This window comes from Alligator mississippiensis, chromosome 1, assembly GCF_030867095.1.
Source record: "Alligator mississippiensis isolate rAllMis1 chromosome 1, rAllMis1, whole genome shotgun sequence".
NCBI classification, from domain to species: Eukaryota; Metazoa; Chordata; order Crocodylia; family Alligatoridae; genus Alligator; species Alligator mississippiensis.
In genome coordinates, this window is record NC_081824.1 from 283,673,299 (window position 1) to 283,696,274 (window position 22,976).

General features: G+C 42.4%; 1 protein-coding gene across 3 annotated transcripts in view; it reads left to right on the forward strand.

Annotated features, from left to right (window-relative positions):
- Positions 1-22,976, forward strand: part of NCAM2 (neural cell adhesion molecule 2) — a 569,780-nt gene that overhangs the window by 389,574 nt on the left and 157,230 nt on the right. For all 3 annotated transcript variants that reach the window (XM_019476390.2, XM_019476392.2, XM_019476391.2), the window contains exons 10-11: positions 13,844-14,031; positions 22,061-22,157. In XM_019476390.2, coding sequence (XP_019331935.1) covers positions 13,844-14,031; positions 22,061-22,157 — 285 coding nt within the window. The remainder of the gene's footprint in view (positions 1-13,843; positions 14,032-22,060; positions 22,158-22,976) is intronic.

The following is a 22,976-nucleotide window of genomic DNA, read 5'->3' on the forward strand; positions in this document are numbered from 1 at the left end:
ACCATATGAAATTAGGTATGCAGATGTAACTGTAAATGGAGGGAAAAACAACAATGAAAGTATAATTTCTTGAAATGAGTGTTTAAAAATATTTGGCATACTAATTATTGTCCTTATGAATTAGATAAAATGTAACTGAAAGATTTTGGACAGGCAGAGCTACTTCCTTTCCCTTATGCTTACCATCTTCACTAGGTCTGTGCAGGCAAGTTGGCCTCAGTGAAGTGATAGATGTTAACAAGAATGTTGTCCATATCCTTTGACCCATTTATACCATAGTTTCTTATGCATTTGAAGCCTTCTCTATCCTCATTGTATTGGATAGGTAGCTTACTGACAACTTTTCAGCAGCCTGGTTATTCACCATATGCATTTTAGGGCAATCATATGCAACTTTTACTTTTAACATAGCATATTTGTGCCGTTGCTTGTTGTCCCCGGGCAACACACCTGAACTTGTGCTCTGGTGCAGAGCAGATTGCCCCGGGTGGGGTAAGGGAGGCTTGGGCCATCACCTAAGTTGGCCCTAGGGAGCCCTGGGGGCCTCCTGGGGCTACAGCAGCAGCAATCCGGGTGTGTGGAAACTGGTTGGCAGCCAGAGCATGGCTCTGGCTGGCCAAGCTCCTGTTTTGGGTGGCGCATGGTGCTGCTGCATGTGCCATGCTGCCTTTTTTCTCTGTGCATTTTTTAGATACCGGGATTTCCCTGTATCTTATTTTGCCTCCACGCTACAAATATGCAGCATGGAGAGTCTATTTATGTGCACCATGTGCATTTGGGTCACCTCAGAAGCCTTTGAGGTGCTGCAAAGCACATGTTCCCACTCATGGGGATGTAGCCATAAGCTTTAATAGCAAAGGTGCAGAATGCAATGTATTTTTTATACAATAATGAGTTCAAGTATGTGAATTCAAGTCATGCTTTCATAGGAAATGTATTCTATGAAAAAATAAAATCATTAAACCATTATGCTATTTTGCAACAAAGGGAAATTATTTCCCTCCAAATTATATTAAACATCAACACTGAACAGTTTGTTGCTCTTGTCATTTAAGTGTTCAGTGCTACAAAAGATGCAAATAAATAGTATTTGAAGTGAACCCGTGTCAAAATTTGTCTACAAAGTATGCTTGCATATTATTATACACCCCCATATTCTTTCATTATCGCTTATTGGCAATAGCCATTTTTGCCTGCATGTTTGAAGTCAACCTCATTAATGTAAGAGTGTTAAAACTCTTCTGAGTAGATTAGCTTTTAGACCTTTTACATTTGTCTTATGTTAAAGAACTGTATTTTATTGCAGCTTATGCAAATGCCTTGAATCCATGCCATTTTATTTCACAGCATTTCAAAGGAATTGCTATATTTCAAGGCGAGTTGAAAATATAGAACAACAAGTGATGTCTAATTAGAGAACTCATAAAATCGATGCAGATTATAGCAACAACTAAGACTTAATATAAGTACAAATGAATTAGCATGTTTGTCTTCACATGGTGTTCCAGTTACTACTGTTTTTACCTGTTACTCATGAATGGGCACCGTATAGTTCAGGCTCCATTACTGTTCACAGAAGCTGTTGCCATAATGTCCTGTTAGTATGATTTATTACGTTACCTCTTAACCTTGTCCACAATATACAATAATAGCAGCAAGTATCAGGTCCAGTCCTACAGACCAATGGTTATATTAGTTTCAAGTTCATGAACAAAGGATAAGATCCATTACATACCATCCCAAAAAACACTACTTTCAAGATTTCTGCAGCAAGGTCTTTAGCATTAAGAACTAAACTAAAAATTGAGAGACCTGTTTTCTTTTCATTATTCTTCCACAGATGTTGGGCAAGAAGCTTAACCTCTCCATTTTTCAATTACCACATCTGTACTAGTAATAAAAATAATACAAAAATCTTTCTTCTGTCTCCCAAAGGTATTCTGACATTTAGGCCAGATATTAGTGGGAGTCAGAAAGCCTAAATTCTGTGATGAGCTCTATAGAATACTCTCCAATAAATGCATTAAATAATAAAACCAAAATAGGGATCTGAGTTTATTTGTAGTTCTGTATGATTTTGCTAGCTCTTTCTCCCAAGCGTAATGTCATTTTAAAGTCGCTTTTTAATAACATGTTGACAGATTTTCTTCTAACAAGAAGAATGTAATTTTGGAAGATAAATAAAACCCATTAATCTTAGTGAAGTTTGTTTTTAGTTGCTATTCTATTTTCCTTCAGATTAAATTTACTTGTTTTGTCAACAAGTTTATTTGCCTCAGCAGCTCTGCTTAGTAGTATACTAATCTCATATTCTGTAGCCTCTAAGCAAATGTTTTATCTACACTTGTTTGGGAAATATTTTTATGGATACGTTTTACCTGTAATGAGAAAAAAGTAAAAATAAAAAAAACACACCTTCTGATAATACTTTCTTAATACCAATATAATTATCAATACATTAGAACAAAAGAACAAAGCTTGAATTAGGTCTTCAATTAAAATAGTCCCCCCTCCCCTCCTTGTCCCCCCAAAAGGTATTAAGAATGTTGCAATCAATTTTCTATGTAACTTTAACTATTCCTATATGTTCTTGTATGCATATATGTGTGCATATATTCCATCCTTTAGAAAAAAATGGAGATATTTAGGCTTACCTTGACATGGATCATCATTAAGTTTAAAACAAACTGCAGCCTGGCCAGACCAGCATGGGTAGGAGCCACCTCCACAGCCCAGCTGCAGGACCTGGTGTGGGAGGACAAAGTGGGGTAGCAAGACTATATAGTATAGAAACATCTAGAATGTTTTAATGGAACTTTTACAATAACCTAGATTTGTAAATGCCTTAGATATTTGAATTCTTTGTCATCTCACCATCTTTTCCAGCACCCTCTTCTCCCCCCCCCAAGCCCCTCAAACAGAAACTCTCCATGAATTTCTACTTAAATAAAAAAAATAGGTCTAATGAGATGTTAAAGAAGAAAAAGGTCATTAACTCCAATACAACAGCAACACAGATATTTGAGACTGTTTTATCTTTCCAAACCAGATAACACCACAAAACTAAAAGCTCTTGTTTTTAATTAATCAGTGATTAAATTAAGTGTACTCTTCCTTAAGGCCATACAGAGACCACAGAAAAGTATGTATTTTATCTATTCTGATTGACAAATCATACAAAAGGCATTTGTGATCCACCACTCACAAAGATGAAAAGAACCACCAACATATTTCATTAGCCAGAATTTTTGGTCAGAACCAGCCTATTTCTATGACTACTAATGTTCTAGTACCTGTTCTTGATACTAGGGGTTAATAGAAAAACAATACAGTTAATATCCAAGAAGCATATTTGAAACTAATGTTCTATGGGGCAGATTCTGAATAAGTCACCCTCAAAATGTGTAGCTGATCGGTAACAATGTATAGGCCCTCTAAAAACAGGTATATAAAGGTTTCCTCACCCTCACACGGATACAGACATAAAAAGAAAGTATTATAAGGTAAACAAGGGTAGGGAGCACCCTGCCAGCAGTCCATACTCTTACTGAATTTTAAGTGAAAAATAAGCCACTTTGATGAGGTGGAGAAATGTTACAGGTTTGCCTTCATTTCCTGGAGGTGGTTATCATGAAGCAACTCATTCCGTGACCCCCAGCCCTTGTTCATCTTGTGATCACTTTTGTGTGTTTGTGTGTCTTTGAGAAACGGAGGAGTATTAAACAAAAATAAAAATATTCAGAAATTGCTTCAGCTCTAGAGGTAACAAATGCTTCTTCAGTAATGGTAACTGAGTATTCAAAACATTTTTTTTTAAAGGGATTGGCTCTAAATCATACTGCTTGAAAAAAAAAAAAAAGTTGTGATCTTTCTTTAGCTTTTAGGTTTTTTGAGCCCCAACAGGTTCTTAGTTTGAAGCTTTCCTTTCCACCTGCAGCTCATACAATTCTTGATAAAATAACAAGAGTTGGCAATGCTGCTTCCTGTTATGTCCCTTCTACATGTTGCAGGTATTGTGCAATCAACTGGTTAATTGCACAATTACCGTAAAACCAGCTACACCAGGAGTGGGCAAAATACTGCCCATGGGCCAGGTCCGGCCTGCCAAGCAATTCCACTTGGCCTGCAGGGCCCCTCTGTAAGCCTTCTTTAAATCCTGGTCCTGGGCTGCCCCTCTGCAAGCCAGGACCTCTAAGCAGGAGGTGCAGCTCTGGTTGCTAAGTAACCACTGCCCCAGGGCCTGACCCACTGCCAGCCCTGAGCCTGGGGGGAAAGAGGGCAGGAGTGCAGAAAGCCATGTGCTATGGGGCTGGACTGGGTTGGCTCTGCACTCTTCAGGAACTGTGCACTATAGGGCTGGGTGGGGCTGGCCCGCATGCTGCCACCATGTGTGTCTGGAGACTCAGGCAAGATTGCTATTGGGCCAGGTGGAGCTGGCTCTGCACACTGCTGCCATCTGCGGCCAGGACTGGGGTGGGAGCATGGGAGCTGCATGTAATGGGGCTGGTGGGGCTGGCCCTGCATGGGGACTCAGACAGGAGTGGTATTGGTCTAGGTGCTGCTGCCACCTGTGGCCGGGGACTGGCGTTGGGAGCGTGGGGAGCTGTTTGCTATGGGGCTAGGCAGGGCTAGCCCCACTTGATGCCACTACATAAATTCATAGATTCATGTGCAGCTTCAGGGACTCACTCGCTCCAGGGATGCTGAGGACCCTCTTTTCCACCCCCACATATATACACCCACACCCTCCCGTACACCCCACCTGCACCATACCCCCGAACGCGCACCCACAGTCTCCTACAGCCCTCACACAAGCTCCCACCCCCCACCGTAATTCCACAGCCCACACACACACTCCCCTACCCCTACTCCCACCATACCCACACACACTGACACCCTCCCACACACCCATACCCTCTCACAGCCCCCCCACACTCCCACTCCTCCACCCCACCATACCCACACTCACATCCACACCCTTCTACACATCCCAGCCCAACACATACCCCACGCTCCTCCACCCCATCCTCTACCCTCCCCCACACACCTCACCCCCTACTCACACCCCATCACACATACACCACTCCCCAACCACACACCTCCTACATACACCCTGTTACCCCCCACTATACAAGAGTAAGACTCTATGTTGAGCTATGATGCATTCACCTCTAAATATATGATGCATACACACACATCAGAACAAATATATATATATATATATATATATTTTAAGTAAGATTAATATAAGTTATAGTAGATGTTTGATTTTTTTTAGTATATACTTTGTTTTTCTCCAGTTTCAAGATGTCAACCTCTTGCCCTCAAAAGGAGTACTTCTGGGGCAAGGGGAGGGGCTTCCAGTGGTAATGGTCAGAGGTTAGGGGCAGAATATCCAGTCCCAAGATGGCGTCCAGGGAGTGGGGCATCTGTCAAGGGCCAGGGCTACCCTTGCAGCCCTCAACAGCTCACCAAAATTTGTTAAGTGGCACTCCGATGGAACTTTTGCTACCTGCTCGTCTGGCACCAGGCTATTTTCTGACCAGCCACCGCCCTGCCTCCAAAACCCCCATCCCATAAACCTCCTGATGCCAGTTTTACTAATATTCAGATGCTAGAAGAATTGGTGGGGAGAGGAGAGGGAACAATGCAGGGTGTAGGTTTGCTAGGGGGAGTCAGGGCTAAAAATAGCCCCTGTTCTCCCCACCAAGTTCTCATCTACAGATCCCAAGAGCCCTCCCTCCCTCTTCCTTCGCCCCCCCCCCCGATCCAGCAAAACCCTCCTGGACCCCAGCTCCACACAGTCCCTGCCTGCACCACTGATCACTCCTGTGGACTCTGCTTGACCCCAGGACTTCTCCAGTCCCTCCCATAGATGCTACTTGCCCCCAGTCCCTCCTGCCGATGCCACCTTCCCTCCAATCAATCCTGCAGATTGCGCCTGACTCATCACTTGTGTGGCTCACACCACCCCACCATCACTCCTGCAGGTCCTTTCTGCCCTCCCAGCCCCCTGCAGACATCTTCTGCATCCCCATCCCCCTGTGGATCACTCTTGCCCACCTGATCTCTCCCACAGATTGCACCTGCCCTCATTCCTCCTGTAGATCCTGCCTGCCCCCTAATCCCCCTGTGGATCCTGCTCTTCCTGAGCCCCCTGCACACCCTCAATACCCCCAAACCTACTTGTCCCCTCCTCCAACCACCCTCTGATAGCCCCTCTGTCCCAAATTAGATTGGGTATCCATTTTTAATGCAATCTAACCTCTCCCTAGCCCTCCCAAATGCCTACACTCAGTCAAAAGCTATTACCTCCAATGAAATGTATTGTTTCCCCTTTTGTGGACCTTGTAAGGTCCCTTGTTTGGAGCAGAGTAGAGCTAAAGCCTTATTAGAGGAGGCAGGCTGTCTAATTCTGTGAGCAGGTGCCTTCCTGTGCATGTAGACCTCTTCAGGTCTGTTGGAAAGAGGCTCCCTCTAGTTAAGTTTAGGAATCCTAACTTGCAGCTGTCTGGGCGTAAAGCCCAAACTAAATCTCTCTCTCTCTCTCTCTCTCTCTCTCTCACACACACACACACACACACACACACACACACACACACACACACTCTCTCTCTCTCTCTCTCTCTCTCTTTAATACTGTACAGATTTATTTATTTCAAGGGGGGGAGGGAATAGCCAAATATCTGAAAACCTTTGGTCTTCTCGTTATAAGTATAAACATGGATTGGCCATTATAGGTCCCTGGGCACATGTGCTGAATCAGGTAATTTGCCATATCCAATTTTGCATATGACTCTGAACATACACTAGGGCTGGATCTATGAAATCATTAATTGAATTACCTTCTGGATGTGACAAATGATGTATTAGTCTGTACTCCTCTCACGGTGTCTGAGACATTAAGCCTAATGGGGATGTTCAAATATATGGCAACAGTTTTCAGACAAGGATTTGCTTCTGTACATAATTTCCTTATCCAGTTTATGCAGAACTTCTTTTCATGGTTGCTGCTGATTTTTTTTCCCCATTTGAAAAGAGCAAGAATGCTGTGAGGTTACTTAACACCTTAATTTGATTTTTCTAAAAGCCATTCTAAAACTATAGGAAGTTTACATAATATAAGGCATGCCTTTAGCTTAATTACATACTTTTGCTAACTGTTTTTGCTGTTTCCAGGCATTTTTTTCTTTCTCTACATAGGTTAAAGTGCTTCCTTTTGACACTACTCCTCATTTTGCCATTCCAGTTTACAATAGCATATGTAAAGTTTGCAGTGCATTTATAGGAGCTGTAGTTACTACAGCTACAACAGTAGCTTTTATACTGCTTTCTTTTTAGTAGAGACAAGCAGAGTTTCAAATGTCTTATACTTCTGTTTTCCCAGAGTTTTTGTTGGATGCAAGTTTTTTGTTCAGCTTTTTATATTGTTATGAGCCAGTCATTAAGTTTGGCTTCTGCCAATTTTACCAAAATTCAAACACAATCAGACCTAAAATTATTGATGCAGGATCATATCTATTTTATGAGGTACATTAAGTACAGTGTACTTTTTAACTGACTGCTTGCTTTATCTTGGAACCATATCATTTCAGAATATATTGCAGAAAAAGTGTGGTTGATTTCTTATCAGATCTGTTTCATGCAAGGCACAATGAGTGCTGTATTGCAGGTGACCCTAGTGCTAGGCTGTAATATATTCATCTCTGTTTTGAAAGAGATAGGGCCTTCAACTTTGTTTCTGTGATTTTTAATTTATTGCATAGTTGTATGGAAAATGCTTTCATTTTTGTTATACAATAGCACAGAAACATTTAGACTTCAAGTTGTCCATAAATTAGCAATAATGGACTTGGGTAAAATATAGATAACAAAAGGAAATGTAGCAGTCTGTTGTGGCTTTCTAATCTCTCTGTGGCTGTTGGGGGATATGCATTCCCAAGAAAAAGCCTGTTCATTTGTTTCTACCTGCATATTGCTTATTTTCAGTTGATAACAATTGCTATGGCCACCAGAATCGGCTGGCATTATCCCCTCCCACTCCTATATAGCAGTCTGTATAGCCTAATTTCCAATTTTGATTTTGCAGAGTTTATAGTTGTTACACTGCTGGGACACAGCCTTAATAGTGTAAAAAGTTAAGTACAGACAATCAAAAAGCCCAAGGCAGAATCGATCCAATTTACACAGGTTTCTCTAAGCTGCAGAGTTTGAAGCAATTAACTCACATTCACTCTCTAGTTGGGGGAAGCAGGCAAATGCCTATACTCTTGCACACCTCTCAGCATGCTGGATATTACTGAGGGCAGCTGAGCCCAGCTCAGGTGGTTGGCAGGTGTAGGCAGCCAGCGGCAGGAGGCATGCTCGCCCCACTCAGTGGTATGGGAAGCTATGAGCTTTGTCCAATGTAAGGTTCACTCCAGGTAGGACGGAGGCTGCAGGGGAGCAGGGCTCATCAGCTGCTTCGGGGGAGGCAGTGCCAGGACTGCATCCCACATTCCCAGCCCAGGTCAGCAGGGCACAGTGTCCCTCCCCTGTCTTGAGCCCCTGGACCATGTGCCAGAACAGTTTCAGGAAGGGCCCACTGGATTTCTCATCCAGAGCTAGCACCAGGTTTCTGACTGAAGATGGATACTCTGCAAATGCAGGGCTTCAGTTCCCAGGGAGGCAAGAGTGTAAGGTGCTATGGGCAGATTCTGGGCAGATCACAGCCAGGCATGCTTGGTCATATCAGTAGAGCTGACCATTTTTACTTTTTCTGCTGGCTTTGGCTAAAGACCCACTATTCAGAGCCCTTGCCTCTGCTGCAGCAGGGCTAATAGAGGCCACACAGGAGTTGTGAGAATGCAAAATGAGCAAAGAAAGTTAAACAAATAAACTGTCACTTAGCTGTCTTCCAGAAGTTCTTCCCAGATTTCAGCTGCTGGTCGCCTCTTAACTTTCAGAGGTTTTGGAGAGCCCACAGGCTTGTGCAAACAAACAGTCAAACAGACAGGAGCCCTCCTTTTGACACCTCCCAGTGGCTGCTTAACCCCAGGTCACCCCAGGCTCCAGGCACCCTTCTCCCTGACAGGTGTAACCCCCTTGAAGCTGCTTTCAGCATTTTTTATTCTTCCCTCTGCTGGCCCACGTGGGTGGCTCTTCCTCATTCACTGCATCTGTGTCAGCTCCCTTGCTGGGAGACTCACTGCATCCCCAGACCTGGATCCTCAACCTTTGGTGAGTCCTTCCAGGTTTGGGCTGGGTGTGGGGTGGATGTGCTGCAGGTTGTGGGGCTGTTCTGATTCCCCCACACCCTTAGTAACAGGACCCTGCCCTGTTACTGGGGGGCTGCCATGCCTTTCCCAGAGCTACTGTAATGGATGGTCCTGGAGCTCAGGTGGGATGGGAGGAACACTCTGTACCCTGCCAACCTGGTTGGAAATGTGGGGTGTGCCTCTGGAACACTGCTAGGAACAGTGTTCAGCCTCCGCAAGAAGGATGCAGATAACCTGGAGAGGGTCCAGAGAAGGGTCCCTCGTATGGTTAAGTGCTTGCAGAACAAGCCCTACGAGGAGAGACTAGAGAAACTGGACCTCTTCAGCCTCCGCAAGAGAAGGTTGAGAGGCGACCTTGTGGCTGCCTACAAGTTCATCACGGGGGCACAGAAGGGAATTGGTGAGGTTTTATTCACCAAGGTGCCCCCGGGGGTTACAAGAAATAATGGCCACAAGCTAGCAGAGAGCAGATTTAGATTGGACATTAGGAAGAACTTCTTCACAGTTCGAGTGGCCAAGGTCTGGAACGGGCTCCCAAGGGAGGTGGTGCTCTCCCCTACCCTGGGGGTCTTCAAGAGGAGGTTGGATATGCATCTAGCTGGTGTCATCTAGACCCAGCACTCTTTCCTGCCTATGCAGGGGGTCGGACTCGATAATCTATTGAGGTCCCTTCCGGCCCTAACATCTATGAATCTATGGAACCACTTCCTTCCAGAAGGTCATGAGCCCCTCTCTTCTCTTGTGTCTCTGTCTTGCCGGGTTGTCAGATGGAAAGCTCAGGGCTCAAGCCATCTAGGTGCTTGGCTGGAGCAGTGAGCCACAGCTCCTCAAAATGGGGGGTGGTTAGGAGGTTCCGCAAAGTCCCCTGGGATACTGGTGGAGAGTGACCTACCTTGATTCAGCAGTGAACCTGGCAGTGACGTTCAATACACTGGTCCCACCGAGGTCAAATAAGTCTGATACTACATCTATCCAAGTCTATCTCATATTGAGGTCTGCCATTTTGAAGCCTGTCTGTGTGCCCAGAACTTGACTTTTGTTACTGCTATAGACCTGTTTCTGCCCACCTAAACCAAACAAAGTATCATGTCTGTACCTGGCCATGACGCGTGTAGTTTTATCATGATTTTTTTCCCCCAACATACACAGTATTCCTATAAGAAACACATTGTAAGCCTTTGTAAGAGACCTAGTAAAAATACTGCACCTTCTAAACGCAATGGAATAAAATAAATAATTAAAGAAATATAAGAACCAAATAAGGGTACACCCTTTTCTATCATGATTTTTTGTTCTGAATGTAGATTCAATCAATAATCCAGATAATCATCATGTTGAGCAAGCTATGCTTAATCTGCTCCCCTTTTGGCTGCATTATTACATCAGTAGAAATTTTCCTCTATTGAAAATATTTTGAGAGTACTTTGGGAAGGATGATCATTATGCCTGTGGTTTACATTCTGCAAATAATCTGAATTTATTTCTGGTGTAATATATTCCATTGGTTTTAGTCTTTTAAAATCTTTTTTAAAGTTGCGCCCTCCTTACCTCATAGGTACCTAATCATGTTCTAGTTAGATCATGAATGTCTCTGGAATTTGATATATATGTCATATTGTTAGATCCAAGATTTGTTAACCTGAAAGACGGGCAGCAGAATGACTGTTTTCTGAGGCCCGTTGAGAAAAATGAGAAACATTTTTGCTTGGAAGTGCCAACTATTGATATTAGATGCATGGCTCTTTGAGAGATGTTCTTTCTTTTTGTAATTTACACATCTGTCATTTTGCCTAGTAGCTTTTACTGGAACTGCTTTGGTCCCTGATTTGATTCGGTGGAAATTCGGCCCAATTTGGTGGCCGAATCTCTGAATCTGAATTGAATCAGAGGACCATTTAATCTCTCTAAATAGAATTGGAACACTCCAAATTGATTCAGAGAGTTTCAGAAAGATTCAGTGATTCAGACACAGACACGGGTTTAAATGTTTTTTCTCCATACCTCTAGGTAGTAGGTGGCTCATGAGTGCTGCAATGCTGGGTGGCATGGAATGTCCCACAGAAATGTGGGGGTCTCCTCAGCGTGCTCAGCAGCAGACCCAGAAGTGGACCAGAAGCACTTCTGGTCCACTTCTGGGTCTGCCAGGGAGCACACAAGGGGCCCACCCGCACCCTGCCATCTTGGCAACTGGTGCCTCCTGGGTCTAGGAGGGGCACCCAGGGTCCCCCCATGGCCAAATGCCAACCCATGGAGGGCATGGGCCAGGGGGCCCCCCTGCAAGCTCCCTGGCTGATCCAGAAGTGGATCAGAAATACTTCTGGTCCACTTCTGGATTTGCCGCTGAGCACGTGGAAGGTCCCCCCACACTCCTGTGGGATGCTGCATCCACCCCAGCATCTCAGTGTTCACGAGCCACGCTGGTACCTCGAGGTATGTAGAAAAACATTTAAAGCTGTGTCTATGTCCAAATTGCTGATTCTCCGAATCAGCATAAAATCTTCAGATTCGGATTTGGCCAAATTGAATCAGGGACAGTAATCCAAATCAACAAATCGAATCACTGTCCCTGATTCGGGCTGAATCCGAATCAAATAGGGCCCACTTTGCACACCCCTACTAAACGTGTATAAGTACCCTGAACATAAGACATGGTTACTTATATAAGGTAGAAAAGCAGATCTTTAAAATTTAGATATGGCTATGTTTTTAAGAAACAGATAAGATTAGGAAACTTTTATTCTTCCAAAATATGTGTACATGCAGAAAATTACATCCCTTCTTTGCTTAAAAGAATTTTGGCAAACTGTTAGAATTGCCATAGAAAAGTAGAGTTCATTATATCACTAGCCACAGTTTTTCAAAACAGAAAACCAGATGGTAGTTTCTTTTTCTTTTTCCTTTTACAAGCTCACTATTCACTTGTAAAAAAACAAACAAAGAAAAACACCCCCTCCCCCCACTAATTTTAAGAAAGTATATACAATGGTGTACAAATTGCTTACTCAGAATGTACCATGGATTTGTAGCAAGTTCTGTCCCACCTGAAATGAATGTCAATTTCTTCAGTATCCCTCCAGAAAGCTCTCATAGTCCTTCCCCATTTCTCCACCTATGGCTGATGCTCCTAGCTTAATACTTCAGGGTTGCTGACTCTAACAAATCATAATGCAGACAGATGCTGTGCAAATGTTCTCTTTCAAAAAGCTGCATTAATGTGAAATGTCAAATCCTGCAGCCCCTCTGCAATTGTATCCTTTATATAAAAATATTTGTAGGCTAAAATCTGCCCTTTAGATGTTATAAAAGTACCATATTTTGAAAGTAAGTAAGCATTTATGCTGCAAAAGTCTAGCAGTGATTAAATTACATGGTATTATAACTTCTGGTAGCAAAAGATGAGTATACTAAAATAGGATTCTAGGAAGACATATTTTTTTCTTTCATGATTGGAGCCAGGTTCTTCCCTCAGGAAGTTGAGTATTTCTGAAAATCTTTGCTATCTTTGACCAATAATATATCATCCTTCATCTGTGCTTAAAACTCCCAATAATGACAAGTCTACTTTTTGATCAAAGCCAGGATAAATTCCTGTAAGAGCAGCAACATTATACTAAAAGATTAAGCAATTTCACAAAGGCAAATACGGAAGGAGTTTATACATGTGCACCTCAAAAACACAATTAGTTTTAAACCTTTTCTGAGGCCCCTTTTTAGCACTTAGTTACAATTGCTTTAATCTGGTGTCAGGGCCCCTGATGGGCTGCCAAATGTGTATATTATATTTGTGCATGTATGTGTATTATATAATTTTCCCTAAAAGTGAACCCATTATTTTAGTCTTTCACAGAGTTATAATTTGTCATTCATGTCATCCCTTTCTTATCGTGTAATACATCTGATGTTGACTGATAGGTCATTTCACCCACATTTGATCAAGCTAGTTTTCAATTCTGTGTTGGATTATAGTAGTATCAAGATTGGGTCTCGTCTGTCTGATGTTTTGTAGAGACGTATAGTAAAACACAGTTACTACTCCCAAAGAATTTATTGTGGACTTGGACTAGACTAATCATCAAAATTTATGTCAGAGCGAGTGATTTAAGTTCATGACATTATATTTGGCAACCTAGATATTTTGGGTTTAACCTGCTGTATCACAACTTTCAGACCTACTCACTGGTGAGTAGTCCCTCCAGCAGGTTGAATATAGAGGAAGAGACCTTAGACCAGAGATGAATGAGACTTGAAAACTTCTATGGAGATAGATTGATAGAAGTTTCTCTCCATGTTCAGGTTCTCAGGCCTACAACTGAACTTTCACCATGGCATACTTAAGCATTTGTTATAGAGAGCTGTGATCAGTAAATTATTTTCAAGTGACTTTAATGATGGACACCAAACAGAAGTACATTTTTGTTGAATTTTTGGAATTTACATGATAAGTGACAGTGTAATAATCCATATTACGAAGTGACAGAGTAGTAATTTCACATATCCTTCAGAGCCTCAAAGCTTGCATATTTTATGCATTGCATATTTTAATGAAATATAACAGCTAATATATTTGTATATTTCCTTTTTTCCAGATGCTCCAACATTTGTGTCAAATCAGACCATGTATTATTCTTGGGAAGGCAATCCCATCAATATAAGCTGTGAAGTGCTAGCTAATCCTTCAGCTTCAATTCAGTGGAGAAGAGGAAAGTTAGTTTTACCTGCAAAAAATACTACTCATTTAAAGACCTACAGTGCAGGAAGAAAGCTGATATTAGAGGTAAGGCATTAAATAAAATGAGATTGCATTCATCACGGGGGAATCATTTAATTTCTTCACCAGTCAGTCCCCATCACAAGGGTTATATCAAATTTTTAAAAGATTAGCTCTATGACACAATAAGGAAGCTTCATAAAACAATCTTATGAGTTATTCATCTCAATATTCCTTGTGATCCAATTAGATAATTGCCCTCAAATTTCAGTATTTGTCTTTCTGTCATTTCATTATTTTCAGTGAAAACTGGTATAATTTGCATTGCTTTGAAAGCAGCAAATACAAATTGAACATTTTAAAATATTTAAGCTGATTGAATAGATTAATATTAAACACTGATCTTGAAAACCAAGTCAACACATGATAGCTCTTTCCTTGATATGAAAATATGTTGTTTTTTTTTCAATTCCTGTCAAAGCAAACTGATATTTGCCATACCAAACCTACCACAGCAGTTAATATTAGTTGTTGGTAGTCCCCATAGTAATGCCACTGAAAGAATAAAGAAATTAAACTCCCTTCTCATTCCTGGAACTGATCCTAGGAAGTCAGAGATGAGCTACATTTTCCCTAATTTACAAGGAGAACAGAGGAAATACAAGGGAAAATCATGTCTATCAGGCTTCCTGAATTACTTTCCACCTGATAGAGGGACATCTGCCCTCTCGTTCCATCATTCTGCCCCCATTCTCAGCTCTTTATTAGGATCTCATCATTATCCCTGACTTAAACTGCCCAGGAAAGGAAGTAGTCTCCTCAGTGTATTGGATATTAGGAGCCTTGCTACACAGTAATTTTGGGCAAGTCCTGGATCTCTTAATCCCCATATTGTCCACACAATAACACCTTAAAGTGGTTTTAAAAACTTGTTAAGTGACTCTAAGTTGCATTGTGCCAGGTCAGGATTATCTCTGATCTGCACTACACAACTCGTGTTCCATTCAAGCATGGCCACTTCCCATACATGTGCTGCCCAAGTTGAAGTCCTCTAGTATCCCACATCTCTCACACCTCCCCCTGTAGAGCAGGGATAGCAGCCTGTCCTGGCTCACCAGGTCTTTAGTGGCAACTCACTGCTACTGCTCCTAGTCCTGACCCTGCTTACCAGGGCTAAGGGCAGACATTACACACAAACCAGTTTAAATGATCAGAAATTGGTTTAAACCTGTAACAAAATAGATGTTCAGTGCTTATAAACCAGTTTGACAATGGCTGAAACCAGTTTGAGACAAACCTGGTTGAATGTAGTATCAGACTTAACTAATTTGGGTCAAATTGGTTTATGCCATGTCTGTCCCAGACCCCTTGCTGGTTTAAGTTAAATCAGAGTCCCCCCAGCATCCCAGCATGCTCTCTGGGCTGGGCAGGGCTCTCATCATCATCAGGGCTGCCTCCTCCCCTCTGCTCCCTGGCTGGACCTCTGGCAGAGACTTGCAGGCACAGCAAGATCTGACTGGTTTCCTTTTGCTTTCCCCCTCCCCTCCCCACTCCCTGCTAAACAGGGATCCCCCATCCCCTCTGCTTTACACAGACACCTCAGCATTAGCTAGCAGACCACATGCTGGCTATAGTCTGTGCTGTGGCAAACAACAGTATCACCTTAGGGCTTTTTGGAGCTAATCAAAGCTCAGATGGTAATGTCCCTCCAATCTTCTTTGTTTAAGAAGAGATGAATTAATGAGAGAGGCTGTTGGTTTCTGATGGGGTGATAAATGCTGATAACAGAGCTGATAAATGTGGTACTTTAAATTGCAAATTGCTCAAATTAAGAGGGAGTAGTTATAAAGGAGGATAAGGCAAAATGCCTCATTTATTGATTACATGAAGCAGAAACATAAGCTTGCGCACATTTTCATACAAACATACATACAAACAGACATACAAACAAAACCACTCCAGTAAGATGTTATAGTTACCAGCAGAAGTTATTCAGTGTTAGCACTGGATGGCCAGTCCAGGCTCATTGAGGGTGATGAGCGGATGTAAACAAATATGCCTGTGTTCCAGGAGGTAGCAGAGAATAGATTCCTTATCTTGGCTTGTCTGCATCTCACTTTTATAGGGATTTCAAGTCTTTGGTCAGCATTGGGGTTTTTCCATGCTCAGTCTTTAATTAGAGGTTCTTTCTTCTCAACTTGAGGTCATTCCAGTAAAGTTGGTATTTCTGATGAGGTCATTCCAGTAAAGTTGGTATCTCCGAGTTGGTATTTCTGCCTTGAAGCATTATGTAGTTCAAATGGAAGGATATGCTAAATTCCTTCTTCTTACTATTTTCTTCACACCTGATCACAGATGAGTTCTTCAGCCATCCATTAATTAGCTTAATTAGTTTACTGTCTGGTAACTCATACATTGGCGCCTTGTTCCTTACACAATCAGTTAAATCTTCTTCTGTTTTCATGCAAATAGTTACCATTCTTTCACCATTCACCCTCTCAGACAGACACTCGCGTACACAGAGCATACGAAGTTCATTTACTCATGTCAAGCAGGGAACAAGCACAAAATGGAGTTTTAGTTGTTCATACAATCATAGAGGTTGATCAATTCAATACTATTATCATTTAAGCATAATAATCAATATGCAAAAAATCATACTACAAATGCTCTGTTATCAAGGAGGGTGGGGGGGCAGAACCCTTTCTAATCCTGCTGGGGCCTGGCCACACCCTCCTCAGCTCAGCCCCATGGAAGGGAAGGGAAGGGAAGGGAAGGGAAGGGAAGGGAAGGGAAGGGAAGGGAAGGGAAGGGAAGGGAAGGAAAGGATGCTCTAGTCCTCCTTGGCTTCTACCCTGAGCCACTGTAGGCATGTGCCTCCATTTCTTGGATGTCTTTGCAATTACAATGTGATTCAGCCTAGCCAGATTAGATTAAACTCTAAAGACTGAATCAATTTAGGCTCAGAATGTTTTACCTGTCCCTAGCCCAGGTCTCTAGTGGCAAGTCACAGAAAGTGGAGGGCAGTCAAAGAAGGTTTGTAGACTTGGAGTGTGACTGCTCCAAACACCAAGCTAGCACTAACACACATCAACATTCATGCAGCACATAGCAAAAGGTGTAACAAGGCCCTATTCCCCACCTTTCCCTAAACCCACTTTCAATTTCCCACAGAACGAGACTCTAAATGGAATGAATATCTGCACTAGAAATCTTGAAGGTTGTTGTAACTTAATCATAACCTCTTGACTTTGGAGCCAAGTGATTTTTAACACTTTGGAACAAGCAGCCTTTCCACCCCCCAAAATCACACAAGCATGCCTTGGCTAGTCTGACAGAAGAAGGTGGAAAAATGTATATACCTTACTCTGGGCATACAGAGACCAGTTACTGCTGTGAATTCCACAAGCTTCCCACTAGCTCGTGTCAGTTCCACATGCATTTGAGGGAAGAGTAATAAATTCATGAAGGAAAAACTACTATTTTTTTCCTCTCAATCCAGAGATGCATCCAATGTCATAAAAGGTTGTGCTAAAGATGGTAGAAAGTAGCATTCACATTTAATATAAACTTAGTACCTAGGCTTAGTAAGGCACTAAAACTAAGTGGAAAAGAGATGTCTTCCTAAAGGATGGCAGTGATGCTTAATTAATTAATTGGTATGAAGCATTTTAAATTGAGAGGTTGAAAATGTTCTTAGACACAAAAGAACAGATTCATTGCTGGAGAGAGGTCATTTTTCAATATTATATGTATAAATTATCCAAAACTTAGTAAGTAATGCTTTATACTTAAATGGAAGATCAAAAGCATAAACATACTATCAATCAAATATAAATTTACATTAAATCTAATTTTAATTTCTCTTCTTTTATTTCTGAATCATTAAATGCTGCAGAGTGAGTGAGAGAGAGAATTGTCTATAATATTAGCAATTATCAATATCTGAGGTATCAGTTCCAAAATTGATATGAAGGTTCCATAGACATTATCCCTTTTCTTATTGACATTAACAAAACATTATAATTGATTTCCTTGAGAGCAAGATAATGGGTTTTGGGTTAATAGTGAATTTATAATGCAGAAGCAACAAACACTTCTAGATAGCTGTTTTCTGTCCTTATCTTTTTACTGTTCTCTTTGAAGTTTTGTTTGTAACTATGTCACATGAAGAGGAGTTCATAATTGAAATGTACTTTTAAAACATGAATTCATTGACAGTTTGTTTGGGGCTCCTATTCAATTTGAACAAAAGTGTTACTGTGAGCCAGCAACTAAAAATGCAATATTGTATGTCTGAGAATATCTGGTTAACAAATGATCTTTGCACCACTCAAGGAGAATTTTGCTGTATGAAAAATCCTTTCTGTGTTTCTTTCTCATTTATATATTTGCTTGTTCCCCATGTAAGAGCTTTCTTCTCTTTTCACTGTTGAGAATGAATGCTTGGAAAGTCTTTGAAGATCTTATGAGAAATGTTCCAATTATATCTTTTGTTTAGCAAATCGGTTTCTGCTTGTTCTATCTGTTACTGGTGTTAGCAATGTTTTATACTATAAAAGGAGTAAAATGTTCAGAGCTGTATGAAAAAGATCACCAGAAAAATATACAATATTTTCAACTATGGCTACTTAAAAATATTCCTAAATTCTAAGTCCAACATTCAAGCAAAATTCCCATTAATTTTATAGAGTGCTTTCCTTGAAATGGAAAGGCTTCCATAGACATGATCCTTTTCTTATTGACATTAACAAAACATGGGAAGATTATGTACTGTACAAGAAGCAGATTATACATTTTCAGTTGCATTCAAATGAGAATGCCATAGCTTGAACTAAAAGAACCACCACTTAAGTATAACAGCAAAATTCTTAAAGAAAGGCATATGGGCCATACTGCTGACAGACGTGAGGGGGAGGAAAATGGTGCTTTACTTTCAGCTCAGTGCAGCCCCACACCAAATGCATGGCCAGGAGAACTATGTCAGTTTGACCTGGCTCACCCATCTGTATAGATCATGCATTTCAGTGGGGCTTTTGCCTTTTTTATCTAATAGTTTTACTCTTCCAGTAAAACACTGTTTTGAGGGGGTGGGGGAGGGGTTTTCCCCGATGTCTGTCAATTTTCATACTGAATTATCCTCCTACTAAAACTAAGTAAACTCCTGGGGAGAGGGGGGGGTCAAGTAGGGTCTGCAGGAAGGAATGGGGGGGGCAAGTGGTGTCCACAGTGTGGAACTATGGAGGCAAGGTGATCTGAGAGATCAAGGAGGGAAGCAGAGTCTGCAGGGGGGACTGAATCATAGAATCATAGACAGGGTTGAAAGAGACCTCAGAAGGTCGTCTAGTTCAAACCCGTAAAAGCAGGACTGTCCCCAGCTAGATTATCCGAACTAAGGATTATCCGAACTAAGGATTTGTTTAGCTGGGTCTTAAAAACCTCCAAGAAAGAAGACTCCACAGCTTCTCTGGATATTCTGTTCCAGTGTCATATTACCCTTCTAGTGAGAAAGTTTTTACTAATATCTAACCTAAACTTCTCTTGCTGCAATTTGAAACCATTGCTCCTTGTTCTGTCGTCTGCCATGACTGAGAGAATGGTCTAGCTCCATCCTGTTTGGAACCACACTTCAGGGAGTTGAAAGCTGCTATTAAATCCCCACTGTCTTTTCTTCTACAGGATAAAGAATCCTAGTTGCCTCAGCCTCTCCTCAGAAGTCTTGTGCCCCAGCCCATTAACCATTTTTGTTTTCCTCCACTGGACTTCTTCCAATTTGTCCACATTCTTTCTGTAGTGGAACCCCAAAACTGGACAGATGTAGCCTCACCAGTGCTGAAAAGAGGGGAATAATCGCTTTCCTTCAACAGCTGGTGCTGTTTCTACTAATGTAACCTAATATACTGTTACCCTTCTGTGCAGCCAGGGCAGAGCCACACTGTTGGCTCATAAGGGCACCACTGATTAGTGGCAGCTAGCGCTGTTTGTCAGAGGGAATTGGATGATTGGGAACAGGCAGCAGGGTCTGCAGGGGTGTTGGTGGGGTCCAGAAGGGTTTGGAAGTATCAGAGGAACTAGTAGGGGCCCTCAGGAGGTTTGCGGGGGGGGGGGTGGCAGGGGGCTGTCTTCCCCCCTCCAGGACCAGGGGATATCTTTAGCTTCCTGACCCCTCCCACCCCCAGACAAACAAACCTCTCCCAGTGAACCAACTGTCGTTCCATCCCACCCCTACCTGCACCCTGACTGATTTCTTTGGTTCCCAGCACCAAGAGTAGCTTGTTGGATGGGGTGAGGGTGGTTCTGGATTCAGGTGGCCTGGCTGGTCTGTGAGGGTTTGAGAGTTGTCTGTCAGGGGAAGGGGCAAGGTACCGGGAGGTTAAAATAGCCCAGTGCCAGAGAGAGAGATAGGAAAAGTGCAGCCCTGGACCTGGGGCCAGCGCCTGGGCTTTTCCAGCTCCAAGACTGCATTGGGAACTGTACACAAGTTCAGTTAGATTAGGCTCATCTGATCCAATGTAAGTTAAACTACCTTGGATATGCAGTTAATTTGGGTTGGGTTGGCCATTTTTAGACCAACCTTAACATCTATACAGTTCATGTTTGGATCCACCTAACTACGGATCTAAGTGTAAGGTCTGCACCAGGGTGTACTAAGTTAGATCAGGTGGCCATTTTTAATGCAAATTAACCTTCCTTTAACCTCCCCAAGCAACTGTATGTACTCTTAGGTCATCTAGGTGGCTCAGGTAGCGGGGGCAACTCCCAATGCTACACACACCCTGGGAGGGCACCTCGGAGCTGGGTGAGGGTGGCTGCCACTCCGGGCTCAGCTAAGCTCTTCCTGGTGGGGGACTAGGCTGTGCTGCTGTCCAGATGGGCAGTAGCATGGGTGGGCTATAGCAAATTTTGGGGTGGCTGTGGGCCCCCCTCCCAGTGCTGCCATCACCCGGCCCAGCCCCCTCTGGGAAGACCTCGGCACCTCCCCTGCCCCAGCCCACAGTGACATCCTGCCTTCACCCCATACACAGATCCGGGGGCACACCCCCCCTGTGCCCTCCAGGGGTGCGCATATCGGCAGGAGCCCCCCCCTCCCCATGCCCCCCCAAACAAGCTGATCATGGCTCTGTCCTGTGCTCCACCCCAGCTGTGCAGCACCTGCCCCTGCCACAGCCCCAGTCCTACTTCCTCCCTCACTGTGGGGGCCTTGTTCTGCCCCGCCCATGTCCCTTCCTTTCCTCCTTGCCCCTTCCCCCCACAACAGACTTACCAGCCAAACGTTGCTCTCTAAGCTGCCTGGCTGCATATTGGCAATAAGATCAGTATTGGCCAATAGGGCTAATTAAAAATTGTCCATCTGTTTTGGCTCAAAAAATCTTTATCAGTGCACCCCTAGTATTTAGTCTTTGCAAATCTTTCACATGGTTTAATTCAAAGGCCCATAAAATACAACCCCTACAACTTCAAGGGAGGAGGACTTTAGATCACCAAGAACAGGCTGTAGCTCTTTATTTTAAGAGTCTCTGTTGCTAGGAATCGATTAAAAGGGAAGTGGAAGTCATTACCTAAGTAAGAGAATAGGCTCAAGGAGCTCAGATAAGTCAATGGGTCCTATAGATATATGCAGAAATTATGTAAACTGCTTTTCGGCTAGAACAACTGGAACCCTGAATAACAGTCTCACTTAATGCCTTGGACAAGAGTAAGCTTTGAAAGATGAACAGGATAGCAGAATATTCACTTCATATTATTTATCCAAACAACAATTTGTAGTACCAGGAATTGTGGCATAAAGCAATACACCCAGGTATTAAGGATTGTCCTGGTGTACTAAAGCACCCTGAAGTGAAATTGTGGCTCTGAACAATTCACCATCTGCTAGTCAATAACTTCTGTCCCATGCAAGTTGTGAATGAATAGAACTTGTCATAATGTATGTTTTACCTCACTATTCTGTAAGAATAATGTTAAATAGAGTGAAATAAGAGATCATCATACTATTTAGCCAAAGAGTATTTAAATGAAAAATGCTTAGAAGCTTTGAGATATTGTCATTAATAACTTGAAAATAGATGGTAAATTGTCTTTGTTTATTTTAAAGATTGCTCCAACATCTGACAATGATTTTGGACGATATAACTGTACAGCTACAAATAGAATAGGAACAAGGTATCAGGAGTATACGCTTGGTCAGGCTGGTAAGTACAATCTGTTGTGTCACAGTTACGTACTTTTTGTATTCTGTCTTTTTATTTGCTTAGGCCCCGTCTGCATGTGCAGATAAAGGTGCAATGGGATCTAAGATGCAATCCACACAGTTCCAACTCCTGCAATTCCATATGTGCATTAGATCCCATCATGCCAAGTTATCGGGGAAAGGGAGCCCAGTCCTGGATTTCCTCTGTACCGGCAAGAAGCAAGGTCCCATGACAAGGAGCCCCATCAATTGAGGCTTCCAGCCTCGGAGAGCAGGAGACCCTGCTACACATGCAAATTAAAGCTTGATAGCAACCAGCTATAAAGTTAGTACACATTTTCCAAGTCTAACTTTATAGCTAGTTGGAGCTTTTTATTGTGTGATAAGTACTTTGCATTGTAGCTGGTCCAAGGTAACTACACAATCCCTACGATTGTTACAATAACATTGAGACAATGTGGAAGTGAAGGAAATGACTTCTTCCAACATAAGAGTCCTCCTTGAACTAAGAGGGAGCACTTACTAAAATTTGGGAAAATGTGACTAACTTTTTTTTTTAAAACACTGGGGTCTTGTTTTCTTGAGTATATTGATTTTATATTGTTACGTGTGTTTTATAGCTGTCTGAATAGGGAAGAGTCAGGTCTGTAATTGTTCCTTCCAAAAGCCAGGATCAGAAAGAGTATTGCTGAAAAAATGCAGCAAAGCCTATCTTCTAAAAATTTCAAACCAGGTTTGGAGATGAAATGTGCCCAATTCTGCCTTCTGTGGTATGCTTAAGAAAATGGGTTGCACAAATGCAGAGTGGGATCTGGCTTAA